Source organism: Ovis aries, chromosome 1 (assembly GCF_016772045.2).
Source record: "Ovis aries strain OAR_USU_Benz2616 breed Rambouillet chromosome 1, ARS-UI_Ramb_v3.0, whole genome shotgun sequence".
NCBI classification, from domain to species: domain Eukaryota; kingdom Metazoa; phylum Chordata; class Mammalia; order Artiodactyla; family Bovidae; genus Ovis; species Ovis aries.
In genome coordinates, this window is record NC_056054.1 from 97,787,332 (window position 1) to 97,804,059 (window position 16,728).

Sequence of the window (16,728 nt, forward strand, 5' to 3'; positions counted from 1 at the left end):
TAATGTCCCCTTTCAAGTTCAGTATTTCACCAAATAACTCATTATGGTCAGAATAGCCTACTACTTGTATTTTTTTCTTTTGGTAGTGGCACTAGTTGGAGTACTATATTTTTCACTTTTTCGTGCTTTTGCATTTCTCCATGTTAAAGCAACTAATAGGCTTCCAGCTTTGATGTGTTTGCATAGTTTAGAAAGAAATGTCACACATCTTTCTAGGCTTTGGTCATGTCTCAGTGTTTTGTTATCACAACATGATGGAAGTAAGAAAGGGGGCCCTTTAGATTGTACTTCTGGTATCTTAAATATCAATGTAATTGATATCTTAAATATCAATAAAAAAAAAAACAGTAACCAAGGTTACTTTGGAGCTTTGCAAGCTCGTGAGATTTGTTATTTCTGCTGGATGTAATTTTCCCAGTTTAGAAGCTGAGGTTTCAGATTTTAAACATGGAATTTGGAACTAGGGATTGGGGCTCTTTAGCACCGTAAATGTAACTGAGTATCCTTTCTAAACTAGGCGGAGCACAATGGTTTTTCTTTTTTCTCTCCCATTTTTTTACATGACATTTTACTTCTTTCACATTCATGTGCTGACATGGCTTGTTTACATTCAAAATTCTGTCCAAGTTTCTGTAACCTCAGCAACACCTGTAACAGAGCATCACTCTGACGTGGACAGGGAAGAAAATATTTTCCTGGAGGAACACCCTGGAATTCTCTGATTAAGTAATTTGCAAAAGATTGGTAGCCATAAGCTTCCTCTTAAATGGAAATGCTTCCCAGCTTTAATGGGCTTGCTTTGAGGGGAAAAGGCATCATTTAATAAAGGAGTTAGGAAGTATAAGCTGAATCATCCATTTTTTTCTTAGTCTTCCAATTTTTAGTGACCCTTTCCTGCACAAAGCTTTTTGTAACATTCTAGAAGTAAAGAAACAGATAATCAAGCTGTAGAAATATCAACCCACCAGAGACTAGCCTGTCATGTGATTACAAGGCATGTAGGAAATGTCTTTTCTTATTTTTACTAATAGCCCAGTGGTACTAAGTTTCCTGTTAAGATTCAACCATGCCTGATATTTGGCTTCTAATGGCTCATAGAGATTACAGTAACTTAGGTAAGCTGCTACTTCCATGTCTGTCATCCTACAAAAGTAGGCATTTCCCTTGTTATCTTGACCAGTTGCTAAATGTTAGAAATGTTAAGGTAGTGGAAGGAATAATGAGAAACCCAACTTCCTACCAAAACATTAACAAAATACATAGATTAGGGGGAGAAAGTAAGTGAACTCTAGTCCTGATTTGGATCCTGAAAAGATGGAGTAACTTGTTCTGTAGTTACTTACTTTTGATATTGGTCCTTAGGAAACATTTTAGAAAGTTAAGGGATTTAGTGGCACGGAAATTAGAAGTTTGATCTTGATACCATAGATGTGACTAAAATCTGGTTCGTTCTTGTCTATATAGTTGGAATAAGGCTTGTGAACAGTGCTAACTGGAGAGAGTTTGCCAGTCTAACAATTTTGTGTGATAATTTGGCATCTTATTAGAGAATATGGTTCTAATGAATTTTGCTCTGTATCCCGCAGATAGTTGATGCTTTGGCCCCTTCATCCATATACTTGTATTTAGCATTCTATACTAAGATTCCACTCCCTCCTTAGGAGTGCAGACCTTTTCTTTTACTGAATTGTTCTACCTTTGCCAGGCGTTTTTCAATATTACAGTAACTTTAGATAAAGCCTTGTGTGCTTATAGAACCTTGTGTTTGAAGGGGAAAAAAAGGTGAAAGAAAAACATAGAACTTAAATTCAGAAAAATCTGTATTGATAGATTTGGCCTTTTACATATTTCCTTTCTGGTTGTAATGGTTGTAAGAGGTCAGGGTAATTGAAGTCTATAGAAACTAAAGAATTGAAAAGGACCTCCCAGATTTATATAATGAGTGAAATGGAAGTCCTTTTGATAGATATTTCCTTTAAACTCTTTTCTATTACAGGATTAAACTGTATCATTGAAGTCTGATCATTGATAATACCTAGTATAAATCAGCGTTTTCTGGTGTTCTCTTTTTAACTATTTAGTCAAGTTACAGTAACTTTTTTGAAAAGGCCTGATGGAACTGTTTTAATATTTTCAGCCTTTAACTCTTATCCTTAACCCCTCCCGCCCCCTCCCACACCCGCTTCTCTTCATTCATTTGTGGACAGCAGCAGTATCTTCATTTCTTCTGCTTCCTCATTTGTATTTTTAAAAGATTTGTCTTTGTCGTTACGTGCAGTCAGAGATCTGTGAAAGATCAAGGAAACCTTGACCCGAATAGGACAGTAGATCCAAGCCATGAGTTTCCTGAGGAGGCTGTTTAGTTTCTTCTACTTGCACCGTTTATACCTAAATGACCCCAGTGGCAGATTTCTATAAAAGGCCTATCACTTTTATGCTTGCTTACACTTCTAATCCAGTGTCTGGTTGAGAAGTTTGGTTCGTAGCTTCAAAACAGTTCAAGAAAATTGGTTTCAGTTCTCTCTGCTTCAGTCATCTTCTTCCGCTCTCTGCTTCAGTTAGATCTAGAATCCTCTGATTAGGACAAGGGGAAACAGATCAGATTACACCCCAAATTGCTCCTGTCATTGAGGAATAAGTGACCTACCTAAAATCACTTCCCTTTGGAGTATAAGCCCTAGAGGAAACAGTTATTTAATACCTTTGCTTTCTTTGAGCTAGTATTAGAAAACTCTGGTTCCTGTTGATGTGATCAAGTTATTGTTTTCTGACTTATTGGTCATTTTCTTTCTTTCTTTTTTTTGAAGTCACAGAATCTTCACATCCCTGAAAAACTCAAGTTGCTTCTTCAGCTAGGGTCTCACTAGTAATTCTGCAGGTTTGCAGCCAATGTGCAGGGATATGTGACAAACTTCCTAGAGAGCAGGGAAGGGATATAGTGACTCACACACTTTTAAAGTCCATTTTCCATCCTGCCTTGTAGAAATGGTACTAGAGGTGTGATAAATGAAATTAGCTTTGTTTTTCAGATACTAATATCCTGTGAGACACAAACATTTAGAAAATTTTCTCTCATTTCCCTTTGAGGTGAAGCTCAGAGAGCTTTTATTCTTCTGCCTTTTGTACTGCAGAATCATTTGTACTGCAGAAAAAATAGCTGGGAATATGGAGCTCATATAAGGCAGCCCAATAAGAAAAACAGAAGGAATGAGCCCACAGGCCAGGAAAGCAGAATAATTTCTGTGGGGTGATAGTTTCTGTGTATTAAAGCATTTTGGAATATGGTTTTAAGCCACCTCGTCACTAGGCATTTGGAGTAATTAACTTTGCTAAGTCATTTTTATTACAATGAAAAGACAATCATAAAGATTGTAAGTAGTGTGAGTATTGACAGAAGGTAAGTCCTCAACTTCTTCCCATATCATCACTGAGCCAGGATAAATTTCCCAAATAAAATATCAGTGTTTGTAATTTGCTTCCAACAAAGGATGGGAAGTGGAAGAGAGACATAAAACTGTAGCACTAACAATACTAATTTTATCAGATTTCAAATAAGAGTAATTAAACTTCTAAAGTGACATACTAATTCTTTTTGCATTACTTTACCTTTTTGTTATTTAAAGTAAAATTCCAGAAATAAAAATCTTTATCATACTGTTTTCTTCTTGCTAAAGCTGGAAGGATAAAATAAAAAGTTTAGCAACATCAGAAAATGTTTGATCTGAAATAATAATGAAGAGTATGGTGGTTAAGTACATGAACCAAATCGACTTCCTTGTTCCTTTTGAGAACTCATGATTGTCTGGCAAATGCATGTAGGTTTGTGTTTAGTGTATGACATGAATAGATAGTGCTTCCTTTTGCAATTTCAAAATAATCGCTTTGAAATACCCCTCTCAGTCTGTAAATTTTAGAGGCATGTGTATATACAAGTGTGTTTTAGAAACCATGAATTTGTCTGTTTCCACCAAGTATGATCAATTTGATAATAAAATCAGGCTTACTTTTTACCACTTAAAGTTTTGATCTTAGGGCTGTTGAGAAAAAGTGATTCATAACAATTTAGATGAAGAATGAAGTAACATGTTACATCCATTAACTTGGCACTAGACCCTTTTAGGCCTATTTACCCACTGAAAAAAGCTGTAAGTTTTCATTTCTTCATGGCACTATGTTGTGTTAAACTGTGTTAACATTTGTGCTAGCATGGAGCATGTACTTTTTTATATATAAGTGTTAGAATTTCAGCTATTTTAGTTGAAACACAAAATTGTTACTTATCCAATAAAAGTATCAACGGCCAAACAGTAATTATTTGGTTTCATTCTTAAAAGATTAATGAGAAAAGTAGAGAAAGCTCTTCATCTTTTTTTTCCCCTTATAGGAGAACCAGTCTATTGATGATTGTACTAAAACTCCAAGTTAAATAAGGCTCTGAAATGAGTGAATGCCTTTGTATTTATTTAACTAAAGGAAGGAAGCAGAAGAAACCTGAGTTTTTTTACTCTCAAGGAAATGAGAAGCACTAAACTTCCCCTAGAACTGTGAAATGGATTACTTTACCTTAAAAAAAAACCCTTCCTGCTCTGCTTGCCGAAGGAGAGTAGTGGAAAGTGGGATGAAAATTTGAGGAGCCTGTTGTCATGAGCTATCTGGGAGATAGTGAAAGACAGGGAAGCCTGGCATGCTACAGCTCATGGGGTCTCACAGAGCCGGACACAGCTGAACAGTTGTTACGGTGGGTGGTGCTGTCCCTGTGTACGTTCTGGAAAGACCTGTTTCTTGTGTTCTTTGAGGAACAAAGAGATCATAGAAGGAAGAATTCCTTGACACTACAGAATTTTAAGTCACTGAAAACAGTTGCTTTCTGAATTACAAGCTTGTAAGCTGGAAGGGTACCTAAGAGATACTGTGATTTAAAGACAAAGATACACCGTAAAGGAACTTGACTGCAGACAAGTTTTTTTTTTTCTTCCCCCCCTAGCTACTTTGGTTCCAATATTAGAATGTCTAGTTAAAGAATTTTATTTCTCAGGAGAAGCTTATGGTAGACTCTATGAAATCTTAGTTTTCTTATGGTTCTAGAAGGGAATGGATGCAGGTAAAATTGCAGTTTGATAAGAGACCTTTTTTCTTTGATCCTCTCATGTAGGATCATAATATTTAAGTCATCAATAGTTGGTTCATGAGGTGAACAGGTGAAAGTTCTTATAATTTCATGGTAGAGTGCCTAAGAGTGAGAGGGAGGTGGGCCCAGCAGACATAAAGAGCCTGGCACTGAGGGGGAAACAGCCAGGCACTTGTTACTGCAAACTTGTCCATGCTATAAAGTTGACCTCTTTAAATCACATTTCAAAATTAGTCAGCTATGATTCCTGTGTTCTGAGTAACTTTATGGGAAAATTTTACTCCTTTTCTGTTGGTTGCATATAAATGGCTTAAAAAGAAAACAAGAATGACCATAGAGTCGAATTTGGAGAAAGTGGTCTTGTTGCAGCCCAGTTGGGGCTCATTACTGAAGGATTAAAATAACACTTCATGACTTTCCCTCAAGGCTTATTTGTGCATGGTGGAGTTTTAAGGAGTTATCATTTAATGATGATTAATCCTATTTGTTAAAACACCTATTCAAGAGTTCATCTTAATCTACTGATCTGTGTTTTTTTCAACTGTCCTGCAAAGTAGGGAGACCTTAAGAGTGTTACTTCAAACCTACATCGTGAGCAGTGAAGAGGCAGACTTAAGATCACTCCCTGAAAACACTGTTGTTGTTTAGTCGCTCACTTCTGTCTGACTCTGGTGACCCCATGGACTGTAGCCCACCAGACTCCTCTGTCCATGGGATTTCCCAGGCAAGAATACCTGGGAGTGGAGTGGGTTGCCATTTCCTTCTCCAGATCTTCCTGATCCGGGGATCAAACCTGTGTCTCCTGCATTGGCAGGTGGATTCTTTACCACTGAGTGTTCTGCTGAGTACATTTAGGTTCTATGGCCTTTTTCAACTCTCTGCTTTTTAGTGCATAAACCAGTTTGCCAATAATATTGTAAAATAGTAATAATAAGGAATATACTGAGTGTATGCCAAGCACTGTTTCAAGCACTTCAAAGGCACCAAACCCTTTGTAGCTGAAAAGTGTATGGAGTGGATATTACTATTAACCCTAAGAAGTGAGGGAACTAAGTTATGAAAAGGATTTGTCTAAAGTCACATAACTAATGATGCAAGGAGAAATCTAACCTGGACAATCTGGCTCTAGAGTCCATATTCTCAAGAATTAGGCCATCTTCAACTTAAAAAGCACAAAAGTATGACTTCTTGCCTCTGTGATAAAAAAGACCTTATATTTTCATGCCACTTAAATTTTGCCCAAAGCTTTTAAAGTATTGTATTTTAGAAGTTTATTTCTATGTACTTTATAGAGTCAGACAGTTGATAGAAAATAATGCTTCAAGAGAGGGAAGTTTTGGTAGCACCTCCTTATGTGTGATTCAGAGCCTTGAAACTTGGGAGAACCACAACTTGAGAACTGTTATTGAAGCCTCAAATAAAAGTTTTTAATAAAATTTCCAGTCTAACATGTCAAACTTACCCTGGAGATCGAGAGGCAAGTTAAATTTGAATGAACAGATTCTTAGCTTTCGGTAGTTCTAAAGGTGGCAGAACATTTTATTTCATATTTATCAAACATTAGCAATAACTTCCTCAGTATAAAGTATAGTACCTTTACATTAGAAATGTATAGTTCTGAGGATAGTGTTTTGTTGCTTTGTAAAAACTTAGAAAGGGTATTCTCCGCCAAAGAGAAGTTCTTACTGCCATTTAAAAAACCAGGAATGGTAACAGCAGAGGCTTGTCTACTGTAAACTTACAGGTAGGACTTTGTGTGGGATAACTTATTTCAATATTTTCTATGTATATTTTTTTTTAATTTACCCCTCAAACAAACACATTCAAAAAAGCTTTTTGCATTCAAATTGGTAAAGGCTAAGCTACCCTTCAGGCTGTCCTGAAGGAAGTACCACAGACTGCTGCTCCTGAGAAAATAAGGAAAACAAAACCCCTATGCAGTAGAGTGTCAGGATGAAATGGGCATTTTTGCTTCATCTCCATTTAACTCTTGATGAAGTCAAAATCATGGTATCCTGTCCCAGAGTGAATTAAAGAGAGAACATTATTAATAGAAAGTCAGATGTGGCATCAGAAAGGCGACAAAGGTAAGTGGAGGGCAGAAAGGGTTAGACAGAAGCCTTCAAGGCCAGTGCCAATCACCCTTTCTAATCTCCACTTACCTTGCTTCTGGAATCCGGTACAGGAATCATCGCAGGATGTGAGCCCAGTGTGGTATGGTGGGGTTGAGGATCCTGACCTCATAGAGCTGAACTTTCTTCAACCACAGGATTATTATTTTCAACACTCAGAAGGGAAACAATATGAAAAGTGTGTTTTTTTAAGTCTGTCACTGAGTGGAACAATTCATTTTCTTTGCAGAAAAAGAAAAAAGAAGGTTCTGATCTCTATTGTTCAGGGAATAGTGAACAACAATAGTGTTGTTCAAAGTGAGCATAATACAACATGGTTGTCCTCAAGTGAATTAGCATCCTGGGTTCAATGAGTTCCCAAAGCAGCCACATCTTAGGAAATATGTTCAGTCACCTCTACACAACCAGTGTCCTAAATGAGATGGTTCTGGGGCTGGTTTAAAAGTAAATATTGGAAATCTCTATTGTATAACAGTCTGCCACAGAGCTCTAAAGATGCCGAGTGGTAAAGGTGTCTTCTTGTGAGTAGGGCTTTATTGAATAGGGTATTGCCTTGGTCCAAAGTTAACATAACATTCACGGTAAAGATCAGCAAATGAGTCATAAAATTAACCTGTTAGGACAACATGCTTTTAGTACTTTTTCATGAGATTGGCCGGGTCCATTGCCAGTACCCTGGCATAATCTTGCAGATGCCAAGAGATGGAGTGTAGGTGTGAGCTGGCCCTGCTCATCTTACCTGTAGAGGGTAGTGAATGCTCATTATTTATGCAGAGCCTTTCATTCATGGTGTGTGAGCTCAGGAGTAGGTTCTCTGCTCTTGGAGGAGGAGACAAATATCTGATTTGTCACCAGAAGGAACAGTGAATGGTCTCTGCCTGAAAGTCTAGAGACTTGCCATCTTGGCATGGCTCTTATATAGGGCTAGCTATAGCTATGTAACTGTGGTCAAGCTGCCTAATCTCTGAGGCTCAGGTTACCCAGTGGCCAGAAGAGTTGTAACAGGTTGGTTTCTGAGGCCAGGATCAGAACTGGATCTCAGGGTTCTCTAACCTGTGCAGGTTCTGTAAGACCCAAGGAGTATCAATGATACATTTTCTCTGGTGTCCAGATGAATTAACCATTATAAATTCCTACATTTTCAGAAGAAATCAGTAATGTGAGCAATAGGTCTTAATCTAAAATTTGATGAACAGTCTTATTTTTACAGATGTGGAAAAGAAGGAACACCCTATATTTGTGCTGTCTGAAATGGCAGCCATCAGCCATGTGTGTGATTATTTGAATTACATTTAAAAAGATAGATATAACATTGGGACTGTTATAAGAAAAATGCTTAATGAAAATTCTTTTAAGCAGTATCTATAGTTTCAGGTACAAAATTATGAATAGTGATTCTTTGTATTGCTACTAATTCTCTCAATGCCAGCCAGAATTTCTTCAAAAGGCTTAGATGTAACAGGATAATATTTTTAAAAAGAATATTTTATTTTTAGATGTTTGAAAAAAAAATCATTTCCTCAGGCTCAGTAGCCACATGTGACTAGTGTCTACTGAACAGCAGAGGCATAAAATTGCAAAAACTTCTGGTGGTCAGCACTGCCCTAGACATACATCTAGACCATGAACTTCAGCTACTTGTCCCTTGGTGTGGGGCATAGATGTTTGTGTCCCAGGGAGACTGTGTTCATTTTTGGTGAGTGAATAAATGGATTAAATTCCTTTTAGATAAAATGGTGCAAGAAACCCTTCAGGCTCAGGATGTTGGCATTGGACAGCGGTTTGAGGGAGATGGAAGGAGGGGAGGTAAGAGGAAGGGGTGAAGAAACGGCTGAACAGTTCTCGGCCCCGGAGCTGGACTAGACCTCAGCTGCTGTAGGACGCAAGACCCTTGCAGGAAGGTTCCTCATTGAGATAATCACCCCACTTGTGGCTGATCCCAACAAGGGAAACGTGGGAGGAGCAGGGCTGCCCTGATCCCAAGGAAATCGGGGACCCTCTCCGCACTCAGTGGTGGGAAAAAGTTGTCACACTGGGTCCATGTCACAGTAGGGAAAATTATTACATAGTGGCAGGAAGGAAATAATTCAGGGTTTCTGGAAATAAGTGAGAGGGGTAACCACTTAGTCCGGCAGTCTAACAGCTGTGCAGTTGAAACCAGTTTACCTTTTTAGGTTTAAGCTGGAGTGTTGGTAACAAAGTATCAGTGATGAATGACTTTTCTACACTGTTGGTGTTGCCTTCCCTGTCGGCCCTGCTGGCAAGGGGGCCACTCTGTGGGGAAAGGAAGAAATCAGAGGTGGATGGCAAAATGAGTGTAATCTAAGCTGCTGTCTGGAAGGCACCTGCGAAGGCAGTCACCTTTCTCTTCTGGACCCACTTCTAGGTACAGCTGCAGGGGATGACACGGAGGATGCGAGCACGGAGTTCACCGACAGTATCGAGGAGGAGGCTGCACACAACAGCCACCAGCAAGTAAGTCTGAGCTAGGTCCTGGGGTTCCGGGGTGGAGGGCTCAGAGCCCTTCGGGGACTGGTGGTCTCCTGCAGCTGTTGTGGGCCTGGCATGAGAAGCCCTCTTTGTGCATAAACCACTGCCCTGTCTTTTTCCTGCTCTCCCCAAGCTTCCCAGCCGCCTTTCCAACTGCCATTCTCACTCCATTTTTCTTTCCAATCCACCCTTTTTGCTCCTTGTGTCTCGTGCTCCTGCTCCCTGCCCTCCTTTGCCCCTATGTACCATGTATAGCTATAGCTTCAGAAGAATTTTTGCTCACAACAAAACCATGGACTCTTACCATCTTGGGCTTTTGTAACCAAAACACATCCCAGAAGACAGTTACCAAAGGGCCACTTGGGGAGGTGGCAGGCCTGGCCCCTGCTTCAGGAGAGTGCTCTCTGAGGAACTACAAGAGGACTGGAATGCCTCCCAAACCAGGCTCATCCTGGGGAAGTCTCACTACATAAAAGAGAACTTTGTTGGGCACCTGACTGCTCAGTGATGATGAGTCAGTGACCAGCAGATGACACTTCAAGAGCAAGCCCTGGTCAGACCTCAGAACGTGGTACTCAAGGCTGAAACATTGTTCTCATTGACCAGCAGTGAAGGTGTAACCAGCATTTTCTTGAGTTCAAGGGTAGAATGTCCTGGACCTCAGTCCCCGAGAGTGATCCCATAGCATCCACTGGAACGCCTCTGTGTCTTCACCTTGCCCAGGGACATTTGGCAATCCGTGTCCTAAAGGGACCAGGTGTGTAGATTTTTTTCAGGAGCAAGTGGATCATTGGTATCTGTCGTTCTGCAGAAGCAGCTGGGCGTTTCCAGGGATAGCTTCCTTGGAGCAGTTGGAAAACTATGGGAGAAATGAGTCTGCCTCTTCATCTCCTGCACGAGAAAAAGACGAGGCATGTCTAATAATCCTACAGAAAGACCACGTGAGCAGTACCCAAACCTCACAGGACTGGGCACAGTCTTTGACTCTTGAGGACATAAGCAGTTGTCTGAAACACCTCCCATTCTCAACGCAGTTTCTCTACCTTCTACCAAGACCCCCTTTGTGTTGCTCTAGACACACCTGGCTCTAACTTCTCCCTTGAGTTCCTGCATGAGCTCCACTTCTCTTTTTGCTTGGACAGCTGAGTCCTCCTAACCAATGCTTGTACCTTTAATTATGTGCTCTGTTGCCCCTCTGGGCCAATCCCTCGCCTCACCTCTCACTCCCTGATTGCACTGAGGACCTTGGGTGGGAGAGAAGGGTGTGCAGGATGTGAAAATATCCACTCTTACATGGAGCTTGTCTGGGATGTCAGCGGTCAAGCTGACACTGATGGTTATTAACTTCAGAATATATGAACAGGAGCCACAGATATGGAAAGAGCCAGATGTGGTCCAAACTATAGTAGGAGTGATAGTAGGAGTTCTCCACTCTGATTCTCAGTTATAGGCAGACTGGTTTATGAAGTCACTTCTTCCTCAACCTTCTTTTTCCTATAGCTGAGTGTGGAGAAATGATCAGACTACATTTTGAGGTCAGTCCAACCCTGGAATAAATTGTTCCATTGGGGCATTTGTACTTCCCTTGCAGTGTCTTCCCTATCCCTTGGCATGTGTTCAGTTGCTTCAGTCGTGTCCAGCTCTTTGCAACCCCATGGATCCCTTCCAGGTTCCTCTGTCCCTGGGATTCTCCAGGCAAGAATACTGGAGTGGGTTGCCATTTCCTTCTACAATCACTTGGCATAGGCGATACTTAATAAATTAGACAAGTATTTATCTGTTGGATGAAAGAATATCTTGGGTAAGCACTGTTTTCCTTTGCATCTCCTTTCCTTGAGAGTCAATCTTCAGTTCTGGGAAGGAGGTATGTGAAATCATTGTAAACTTACAGCAACTTTTCTGAGGGTTGTGGGCGTGGTTCTCCTGCTATCAATTAAATAAAGCTTGTTTTGTCGTAACTGTCTTGTGTCCAGATTCTCAAAAATGTATCTGCTTGTCTCCAGGGAACTGGTCCCTTAAGGTTGTGCTCTAAGCTTCTCCTAGTTGTGTCCTTGGGAGCAGACCTTATTCTCAACACCAAGCTCCCTTCCTGCCTCAGGCATACACACACTTCCCCTTATAAACATATCCACCCAACTTTATGTTCCTTTTAAGGCAAGAACCACCTTTTGGCCAAAGCATATTGCTCCATCTTTATTTTTGGACTCACCCTCCTCAGGAAGTTTCAGGTCTGGCCATAATGGTAATTTCCCCATCTCTCACACAATTCCATTCTTAATCAAATGTAAGATCTATAATACCTAGGAAATTCCTGCGAAAGAAACTAATCATCATTGTCTCTCTTCTTTTGAACTTTTGCAATAGAGAAAATTAATCAACAGTCACAAATGCAAAGGAGAGAAAGGCAGTGATGATCTTGAAAAAAGGTCATTTTTAATACCTTAATGCTGTCTGAGAACTGAATACACTGTGGGAGGTATGGAGCAATAGGGCTAAAACAAAGCCATTCTATTCAAATAAGAGATCAGGTTTGCACATTGAGTTCTGTGGGGCAAATGGAAAACCAGCACACCAAAAAGCTGAATTATAAAATGGAAACAATAGAACAGAAGAATTAGGAAAAGTGAAAAGCAACAACAGCAACAATAATTTATGCGATGAAACTGACAATAGAACTAAAGGGTCCGTACCGCTGCTGCATACACGGACACCCTGGGGTTTTGCCTGAGGAAGAACAATTGAAGTATTAGCTTTTCTAGATGATAAAGAAAAAAATGATTAAAATGCTAATCCCGAATCACTTTTCATGGCATTTACATTTAAAATTTAAAGACAAAGCAGCCAAAGTAAACTCCCTTGGACATTGAAATCTGAAAAGTCAGATTAGCCTGGGAACAAATCAGATCTCTGTTTTCTCGTTTAAAAGTAAGAAATCAGACCAGATAAACCATATGGTCCATTCTGGTATTAACATTCCATGGGTCTTATTTTCCCTTTTTAAAGAAAGCCAGTGTATTTAAGTCAGTAAAAGATAACATACATCCAGAAGGCACTTAAAAAATAGATGGCATCATTAAAATTAGACATCATTTTTAAGCAGAAGAAACCCTTAAGGTTTCCCTGGAGTAGGAAATGGCAACCCGCTCCAGTATTCTTGCCTGGAAAAAAATTCCATCAAGAGAGAACCCCCGTCTTTCGGGCCTCAAAGAGTCAAACACAACTGAGCAACTGAGCACCCTTTATTAACAGCAAAGAATAACTGTGTCCATATTGAAGGCTGATGGCAGTGTTTATTTTAGGTAAGTTAGTTGCAAAGAGTTTATGTAGAAAGATAATGTCACATAATTTAAATGAAAGGTTAGGTCATAAGCTTTCAAAAGTGGTTTTATCCAGTCCTCCTCCTTCATTTTGTCCCAAGTGCTTCATGGCACATTCAGGGATGGCCGCCAGTCTAAGCCTGGCAGCAGAGCCATAGAGACATTCTCAGGAGCCTCCCAGATCTCAGGCTTACAGCTGCAGGTGGGATTGGTGCTGGGAAATGAGCACACGTGGGCAGCTTCTCCTTTTTTCGCCAAGAGGGCAGAACCTGCACATCTCTTCACAACCTCCACTGCTGTGCTACTAAACGCTTTACACATACACGCCATGAATCAACCCCACCACGCACCTGAAGCCTAGATTTTAGCATGCTGTTACGAGGTCCAAAGCAACAGTCAGTGGCTTTGAGACAGGCCAAGCAGATCTATTAATCACTGATTCATTTAAGCTCCTCTGAGCCCTGTTTTGTTCAATATATTCCTGATCTAATTGAAGGAATCAAGTATATAATTAATTCTACAAGTTATTCCTAAACAAGTGGCCACTACATGGTTTATGGAGATGCACATAAATATTTTGATAATGTTGATGATTGTAAGTGGTTTTTTGTAGCCAGAATGAATTTGTGACAGGTACAAGTCACTATATTTATAGAGATAAAACATGACCCAGAAATAGCTGTGTGGAGACGTGGAAAATTGGGAGGTCAAAATCAACTTTAAGCAAAACCCCAAAATGCTGCCGCTGAAAGGAAAAACAAGCCATCATGACGTTGGGATATAAGATTAATATTTGACGGGCAGGAAATTCATGTACTAAAGTGATTGGTCATACACTAAGTAGATTATCATACTCAGGTTTTGGTTTCTTTAACGAGCATGATGAAAAAGCTGGAGAGGTGCCTAAGACAAATAGTAAAAAAGTTTAAAAGTTAAAAAATTGTTATTTGAGGAAAAAACCATACAGTCTGCTTTTATTAAAATTTTAAGGAGTAACTTCAAGAGTATCTTCAAAAACCAAAGGTGATGGGAAATTGTTTCTGCTTGTTTTCTTCTCACTTGCTTAGATCTGTAGAGAGAGTTTGGCTGGCAGCATCAGCACAGAGTGTTAGCCAACAGGGAAGGTGGTTGCTAGACAGGTGGCCTCATTTTCTTTAATTTTTAAAAAAAAATTTATTCAACTTTCTGTTTTATATTGGAGTAACAATGAACAATTGTTGTAACAACAGCCTCCCAATTAACAATGTTGTGATAGTTTCAGGTGGGCAGCTGAAGGACTCAGCCATACATATACATGGATCCATTCTCCCCCAAACCCTCCTCCTATCCCATCCCATCCCATCTAGGTGGCTTCAACTTTAACTTCTCACCAACTATAGACTGTGATTCTCCTGCTGCCAATGAAATTAGTTTCTTTGTCTTACCTGTAGCTCCACCCATACCCTATTTCTCTGGTTATGACTCCTAAGTGCCCGGATCCTTCCTCATAATCATCCTTGTCAGAGTCTGAGTTACAGGCCTGGCTTCAGGCTCTGAGCTGTGGTATCTTAGCCATGATCTTTGCAATCAAGGACTCGAGTGTTGTGGAACTGATGAAGCTTTTTGTCTCTTGGGAAGGCTCCCAAGGAACTCTGTCCCCCCAGAAAGAGAAGAATCAAGAGCATCCACACTCTCCAGTCCTCTTTAAACCTCACCTGTTTGCATTTGTTTTCAGTTTGTTGTGTGCTTGTGGTTTTTCCTCACCCACCTGTGCAATTTCCTCCTGTGGCCCATGGCAAAAATTCTCCCTGCTTGTGCGGTGCGTCCTCTCACCCCAACCAGTCTCCAGGGACCCTATGGTGGGGAAAGTTCTAGGAGGGAGACCTACCTTTTTTGGTCCCTTTAAAGGCTGCCTTTGTGCTCTGATGTTCCTCAGAGATCCTCTTAGTGAACTAACTTCTTTAAACCGTGGTTTTCTTTCAGCTCATCAAGGTGGCGTTGGAGAAAAGCCGGGCAGCTGTGGAGACCCAGAATGTCTCTCTTGCTCCTCCTTCCCTGACAGGAGGGGACAGTAACAGGGGTCTTCAGGAGGAAATGCTCCACCTGAGGGCTGAAATTCACCGGCACTTAGAGGAGAAGAGGAAAGCTGAGGGGGAACTGAAGGAGCTAAAGGCTCAAATCGAGGAAGCAGGATTCTCCTCTGTGGCCCACATCAGGTAGGACATGCCCCAGAGAAGAGGAGCCTGCCGATTGAGAGGCTGCTGTAGCCCAGGGACCACACTGCTGCAGCCAAGGAATTCGTGCCACCATGGGGCTTCTTGGTCCACATCCCAGGCTCCATGCATGCACGGTTCTACAGATTCTTAGAAAAGCTGATAATACTAGATAATACGTGTGTGTGTGTGTGTGTGTGTGCGCTCCACGTCCGACTCTGTGATGCTATGGACTGCAGCCCACCAGGCTCCTCTGTCCATGGGATTTCCCAGGCAAGAATACTGGAGTGAGGGCCATTTCCTCCTCCAGGAGGTCTTCCCGACCCAGGGATCAAACCCATGTCTCTTGCATCTCCTACATTGGCAGGTGGATTCTTTACCACTGAGCCACCTGGGAAGCCCTGAATAATGGTGATTATCAATAATTACCATTTGAACTATTCAAATAAAGTGAAAGTGAAGTCACTCAGTCATGTCCAACTGTTTGTGACCCCATGGACTGTAGCCTACCAGGCTTCTCAGTCCATGGGATTTTCCAGGCAAGAGTACTGGAGTGGGTTGCCATTTCCTTCTCCAGGGGATCTTCCCAACCCAGGGATCGAACCCAGGTCTCCCACATTGTAGGCAGACGCTTTACCCTCTGAGTCACCAGGGAAGCCCTATTCAAATAAATCTGGTCTTAATTCAATATAAAAATGCCCATTATCTGCTATACATATGACTGTCACAAGTGGAAATCTCCCAGTTGTATGACAGGTATTGCTCTTTTGAATTGACTGGAATGTGTAAGGAATCTCCTGCTACCCAAGACGCTTCACTGCTGTATGCAGAACCAGAACAGTCCATGAGGAGGAGGGTTTACACAGAGCCTCCACTCATCTTTCTCTCAGAAGCACAAATCCTTAAATTGTGGAATAACAATTTTAATAATCTCTTCTGTTTTATTTACTTTGCGAAAGTGGGAAGTAACTTATTCTTTGGCTAGAATGGCTCTGCTTTCAATCTTCCCCCTCACCCCCAAAAGAAGCTTGGAAAACATGCTGATAGCATAGGGATAGTCCACTCACTCATTCATCCATAAGGGTCACAATCCTCATGGCCTGCTGTTTAGAACACAGCTGTGCAGATGGAAAGCTGCTAATCCATACCCTATAGTTTCCCTGCCTATTGTATGCCACTTAAATGTCCCTGAGTCATAGAATAACATTAATACTAGTACTTTGACATCTAGCACAATGTACCTTTTTACCATTAAGGAACCTCAGACCTAAAAAGTTCTAGCAAACTTGCTGAAGTTTGCATAATAGTCCATGGCAAGATCCCTGGCTCCCAAATATTAAATTCTAAGCCTTTTCTCCTATATACTTTATCAAACATTTTTTTGAAATTCTCTTGCAATTATCCTTTGTTCTGGTTCTTTTACTCTGAATCATCATATTTCTCATCTTCAGTTCAGTTCAGTTCAGTCG

General features: G+C 40.7%; 1 protein-coding gene across 50 annotated transcripts in view; it reads left to right on the forward strand.

Moving 5' to 3' along the window:
* Positions 1–16,728, forward strand: part of PDE4DIP (phosphodiesterase 4D interacting protein) — a 204,784-nt gene that overhangs the window by 149,498 nt on the left and 38,558 nt on the right. For all 50 annotated transcript variants that reach the window (XM_060413545.1, XM_027973777.2, XM_060413529.1 and 47 more), the window contains 2 exons: positions 9,647–9,735; positions 15,030–15,262. In XM_060413545.1, the coding sequence (XP_060269528.1) occupies positions 9,647–9,735; positions 15,030–15,262 (322 nt within the window). The remainder of the gene's footprint in view (positions 1–9,646; positions 9,736–15,029; positions 15,263–16,728) is intronic.